The 6,799-nt window shown below is 30.5% G+C and overlaps 1 protein-coding gene across 1 annotated transcript; it reads left to right on the forward strand.

The window, feature by feature from the left end:
- The first annotated feature begins 2,389 nt into the window (after positions 1-2,389).
- LOC134688061 (uncharacterized) lies at positions 2,390-6,465 on the forward strand. Its single transcript, XM_063548528.1, has 2 exons — positions 2,390-2,498; positions 5,318-6,465. The coding sequence occupies exon 2, from the start codon at positions 5,368-5,370 to the stop codon at positions 6,463-6,465; it is 1,098 nt and encodes a 365-aa protein (XP_063404598.1). The 5' UTR covers positions 2,390-2,498; positions 5,318-5,367.
- The last annotated feature ends 334 nt before the right edge of the window (positions 6,466-6,799 follow it).

Genomic DNA, 6,799 nt, shown 5'->3' on the forward strand with positions numbered 1-6,799 from the left:
AATACATTAGGAAAAATCTGAGACACTGTTTTGGAGGTCAAATTTGGTTGTGCAAGAATCTATAAAACAGTTTGAGATGCTACAAAAAACATAGAAGCTAAATCACATTCAAGTATGGACATCACAATATGGCAACTAATTACATAACAATTAATTATGTAATAATTATGTCATAATCAAATTATCACAAGTTAAAAGATTAATCCTTCTTCTTTCCTTTGGGTCCTCTTTTATAAATTTTAAAGAAAGATAGGTGGAATTACATCAGTTTCAAGATGTCTGATTGGGGATGAAAAATCTTAGTATTGTGCTACCTTAATTCTGTTAATGATTTGGATGTTATATTTCGCCCTCTATTTTTTACAACACATTCAGAAATGCTGTAGATCTTTATTGAAAAATGATCAGCCTCAAATGTTTGAAAAAGAAATTGTGATGAGAAAGAATTAGCATTAAAGAGAAAGAAGTATTAGTTAAGTATATGGTATTGATAATCGTAGTGTTTAACAACTTTTTTTATATTATGACTCTCATCTTTTCTGATTGAAAAAGTCAGAGTATTACGTAAGAACAGACGACCTTTTTATAATCCTTGTAAAGCTAAAGTCGCGACGATCGGGATTCAAAATCACAATATTAGACTTTACAGGATAGTTGTTTAACATGTTTAATACTGTGAGTTAACCACTAAGACCACTTGGTAACTAGTAAATCAATCATATATGCTTTCAAATTTTGAACGGGAATAAATTTCGTTTTGTTTCGATGTATAACTCGTACGGGGCGCCGAATGGGACTCTTGTGGTTTTGTACTCAAAATTCAATTTTGTACGGACAAAAGTGACTTTTGTTCAACAAAAATGAGTTCCGTTTAACAAAATTTGTATCATACTACAAATTTGAAATTTTGTCATACAAAATTATCTATCAGCGGACAAAAGTCACTTTTGTCATGACAAAATTCATTTTTGTTACACAGACTTGACTTTTGTTACCTAATTTGAAAATTGAGCGACAAAATTCAATTTTGTATTCAAATTAGTTTAGTTTGGTTTCTGTGAACTAATTTGCATACAAAATTGACTTTTGTTACACAAAAATTACTTTTGTTACACAAAAATTACTTTTGTTACACAAAAATTACTTTTGTTACACAAAAATTACTTTTGTTACACAAAAATTACTTTTGTTACACAAAATTGACTTTTGTTACACAAAATTGACTTTTGTGAGACAAAATTGACTTTTGTGAGACAAAATTGACTTTTGTCTCAACAAAATTGACAAAATTGAATTTTGTCTCAACAAAATTAACAAAATTGAATTTTGTCTCAACAAAATTAACAAAATTTATTTTTGTCTCACGAAAGTCAATTTTGTCTCACGAAAGTCAATTTTGTCTCACGAAAGTCAATTTTGTCTCATAAAAGTCAATTTTGTTGTTACAAAATTGAATTTTGTCATCACAAAAATGAATTTTGTCGTCACAAAATTGACTTTTGTCTCAACAAAATTGACAAAATTGACTTTTGTCTCAACAAAATTGACAAAAGTGACTTTTGTCTCAACAAAATTAACAAAATTGACTTTTGTCTCAACAAAATTTACAAAATTGACTTTTGTCTCAACAAAATTAACAAAATTGACTTTTGTCTCAACAAAAATGACAAAATTGAATTTTGTCCCAACAAAAATGACAAAATTGAATTTTGTCTCACAAAAGTCAATTTTGTCTCACAAAAGTCAATTTTGTCTCACAAAAGACAATTTTGTCTCACAAAAGTTAATTTTGTTTCACAAAAGTCAATTTTGTCTCACAAAATTGAATCTTACCTTACACAATTGACTTTTGTGATTTAATTTCCATATCAGGTAACAAAAGTCAATTTTGTATGCAAATATGTTTATATTTGCATACCTTTAAGACAAAATTGACTTTTGTCATGACAAATATGAATTTTGTGTACCAAAATGAATTTTGTCATGACAAAAATGAATTTTGTCTACACAAATGAATTTTGTCATCACAAAAAATTGAAGTTCTCACAAAACAAGTCTGTAGCACATAGTTTTGTAAGACAAAAATGATTTTATTATGACAGAATTGAATTTTGTACAAAACCACAAGAGTCCCATTCGGCGCCCCGTAACTCGTGCCTTTTCGATATGCAGTTCGCATGCATCATTTGACAAAAATGTTTGAAAAACTTACTTCCTAGTGGAATATTATTTGCCTTACCGTTAATCATAGCGACGCACGCTTAAAAATATATGCAATTTAACCAGATCATAATGTTTGGAAAAGAATATGTACAAGTGATAATAAGATACGTTAAAATGTGCAATTTGGACATCGTTAAGACCCCCATAAAGTAACCACGTGTTAATGGCGTAACATAGAGATTGTGTAAAATAGCGACCACATTATTTGATATACCTGTGTATACTCCTTACTACCGGGACGTAGTGGGAATGCTGTAGAAAAGAAGACATTAAAGGTTTGTATAAACTTATAAAATATAAAAACGACTATCTACCAAAACAAACTCCATCAGACACCAAGCAAGTCAATTATCAACTTGTAAACAATCGATAAACTAACCGATCGGTTGTGAGTCACCCGGAATTATGTGATTTGTTTTAGTTTCGTTTCTCATAACCGCATTATGCGTCTGAAAAACTTTACTTTAAGATTTGTAGACATATAAAATATATTACATAAAATTTTGAGGGAAGCTAGTACAGAATAAGAATGTTTATAATTCCAATCAAGAGCCCTTGATGGGCAGCATACATCTAACATGTACACATAAAAAATACATTATGATTTGTGACAGAAAAACATTTTAGCATACTAAAATGAAACATTAAAAAAGTTCAGACGGATGTTATTATCTTCAATCTATAAATATAAGTACAGAATATGATCTATCATCTATATATATACTAGATGCGTAATCGTTCTTTTAAATTATTTTATTGATTATTCACTCAAAATGAAACGCCATTTCATAAATATAGATTGTTTTCATATTGGTTTTTCGAAGTATAAAGAAACATAAATGTCATGATACACTTCACAATCATAAAACCATTTACACATTATCTAACATATAATGGTATAGTTGTGATGATTCTGATTAACAGTACAAGCTGCTATAAATAACATAATTTATGTAAATAGTTATCAAAAGTACCAGGATTATAATTTTATACGCCAGACGCGCGTTTCGTCTACATAAGACTCATCAGTGAAGCTGAGATCAAAAAATTAAAACAATAACTAAGGTAGAGATGACGTACTTGTTTACATTTTGGGGATTATAATTTAAGATCACTACATATACGTGGAGACAATGTAAAAGATATAGTATATATATATATATATAATGGTGTACATCGTTGACGGAGTGCAATGACTTCACAAAAAATACATTTATCTAACCATCGTGAAAACAAGTATTTGCTTAACTATGAAAAGATAATCGTCTCCAGAAATATTATATTGTAAACATGGACTTTCTGGTATCATTTATTATCTTATTTAGTTAAGTGCATTTCACAATCTTGTGCAAAACGATACCTATCCACTCTTGACATTTTGGTTTTGAATATTTGAAACGATCAACGGGGCTCCTTTTTTTTTATTTGAAAATGTTTGCTGTCTCGTGTAGATAAATATCATACTAAACTCGATACAGTGTTAGAACTGATTGAAAAATTATGTCTTCGTCAAATGAAAATCAAACGCAATCCATCCTGTTAAGGGTAAAGTATCATAACATCATATAATATAAAAGAAGAAAATAACCCGTATCTACCAACAACTAGTTTAAGAATAAATTTGTTTATTCTCGATGCAAAGACCCTATGAGTGAATCAATATTAATATCTGAAAATGCCATCTTTAATGATTTTAGAACCGTATTGTAACTATATCCCTTCTGAAAGGTTCAAATGTTTGTCCAGTTTTTGAGGTGAATGCCAACATTTTTTTGTAATTTGTAAAAAATATTACTATAAAATATTTGGAAATGTCTAAACGTATAAGATGTCTGCATGTTGATTTCTAATTACGAATGATGTCCTGTAACCAATAATGGAATTAAGTAAATATTATGACCAGTCTTTGTTACTGACAACTCTGTTGTAATAATTTTTCAGTGGTAAAGAGATTTCACATTCTATTGCTAAATATCCCTATTTGAGGAGATATAATAAGAGTCATTTTTGCCCCTTCAAATCGCAATAACTAGCAAAGTAATTCGAGTCATGAAAAAATGTGTAAATTTGATTCAATTTAATTCAAGGCCAATTAACGTATTCTGGGAACTTTAGTGTAGTAACGGTACTTGTGTTGTCACCATGATTGAATGAAATCTTAAAACCTGTTTCAATTATAAATACACATTTTTGCACTCACTTTTAGGTAATTTGCATGTAGAATGAGTCTTAGTTTAAAGTATGAAAAAGCAGACAAGAATTTCAAGTGTTCATAAAGAATGAAATACATTTTGATAAATGTAATTGTCTTTCGTAACGTGTATAGCAAATGAAATTTTGATCAATTCTGACTTCAATACTGACCTTCTTTTCGTCTTCACGCTTTTTGTATGCCCCATTTATTGGCATTATGTTTTCTGGTCAGTGTGACCGTTTGTTTGTTCGTCCATCCGTCTATCCCGCTTAAAGCTTTTGATTCAGGTTAAAATTTCTGGTCGAGGTAATTCTCGATGAAGTTGAAGTCCAATCAACTTGACACTTAGTACACATGTTTCTTATAATATGATCTTTTTAATTGTAATACCAAATAAGAGATAGCCCCCCCCCCCCCCCCCCCCCATTTTCGCGATCTATTGAACATAGAACATGACAGTGCAGGTTAGGCATCCGTGTACTAGGGACACATTCTTGTTTCAGAAGTATTAGTGCCAGGCTATTTTCTTTCCGCACCAGTTTTGACTTGTTACATGTTAGTAGTAAATGCAGACAAAGATTAAAACTTTGTTTCCTCTAGCGTATGATATGTATGTGAATCTTAAAATTATTCAAAGAAATAGCGATGAACCCTACACCTTTTCAAAACATTTACTGAAGCTCGTAAACACGCAGTTAGAATGTTAATTATTATTCATTTTTTTGTTGACCGGAAATGGAAATAAGCATTTTACAGTTGGGCTTTCCATTCAATATACAATACATTTTGGTAATGATACCTGAATCTAGAACAGAAATATGCGTTCCAGTAAGGTCTAAATCTACACAAATACATTTTTCAGAGACTTTAACTAATAAACGACTTTTACAAATATTGCAGACCTTCAAAGCCTTGCTGATGGGTTAAACAAAGATGTTTCGTGACTAATTATGCATCAAAGCAATGAAAGAGACAATTATACAAGAATCTCTGGATTGTTACATGACAATGCGACGCCTATATGTAGAAAACTGATGGAGCAACACCTAAAACGCATAAATAAATCATTTCCCGACTTCATAGATGACCATCAACATGACATTTTTCATTTTTATTCCGAAAAAATGTGTTGCCTTTGTAAAGACAATCCTTCGGGCAAATCGATCCTCAAAAAGAAGCAAATAATGATATTATTCGATACTGACGACAAATCACAACGCAGAAGAGGACATAAGCACCAAAGAAACAAAAGTTTATGTTGTTGCTTTGCGAAAATAAATATCAAAGTCGACAATCTTGATTTTACTCTTTTAAAATTTATGCTTATAAATTTTTGCGAAGACGAGTTTTGGTTTTGTTTTCTTGTTTCATGTCAGGACAGTTTCGAAGACTTCCTGGACAAACAGAGGCACAATTTGTTTCATATATGGCAATCAAATTGTGCATGTTGTTTGTGTCGAACAGGGTACGTACGACCAAATGCGAATTTTATAGACAAGCACCAGTTCAGAAAAGTATTCATTAAAACACAAGCTGTGTGCTCTACTCCAAGTCATAATTTTCATTCATGTATATATAAGGCAGAACCAGGTTTAACATATAAGGAATTAAAACAAAGAGATTTGAGATTGTTTTATTCTTTGACAAACTTTTTTTGTCCACTTAGAAAATGTATCGAAACTTTAGGGGATCACCGAAACGTTGTTCTTGCTCATACAGTATCAGCAAAAATTTCTTGTGATGATTTTGACTATCTATGGCGAGGTATGGTTACATGTATACTTGAAATAGCTGTAGCAGTTGATAATAAAACAGAAACAGAAATACGTATCAATTATCAAAAAACAGGACCGTTAGACATGAATATATCTGCACAGTGGCAGACAGAATTGCTTGCTGAAATAAATCAGAAGGAAGTAAGTAAAATTAATACAGATTTAAGTAAACAGAGAGATATACAATCAGAGATGAATACAAGTCAAGTCAAGACGTACGCAAGTCTTGTATTCTTATGTTTGTGTTTCATCATACTACAAATCATACTGTGACTTCTAAATACTATTAGTATATAATATATGTAATATACATGTCCATGTTAAATAAATAATGTTATTTAAGATCCATAACGTAAATGAGAAAGATGTATAACCTATCAAAGCTAGTGGTTGAAGATTTATATAACGATGCCAAGAACACGAAGAACAAAAGTGTTTCTTAAATTTGCATTTATTTTGACTTCTTCAATTTTACATTGTCAACGTAACGTACTGCGGTAATATAGTTCAAAACATATATATAACCCTTTACAAATCTTAATATGAAAACAAATGGAACACAAATTTGATACAACTTACAGCCTTTATAAAGCACAATCAGAAAAAA

This window comes from Mytilus trossulus, chromosome 10, assembly GCF_036588685.1.
Source record: "Mytilus trossulus isolate FHL-02 chromosome 10, PNRI_Mtr1.1.1.hap1, whole genome shotgun sequence".
NCBI lineage: Eukaryota > Metazoa > Mollusca > Bivalvia > Mytilida > Mytilidae > Mytilus > Mytilus trossulus.

Bases quoted from the DNA above. Each gene is read 5' to 3' on its own strand.
- LOC134688061 (XM_063548528.1), top strand. From the start codon at position 5,368: ATGCATCAAAGCAATGAAAGAGACAATTATACAAGAATCTCTGGATTG.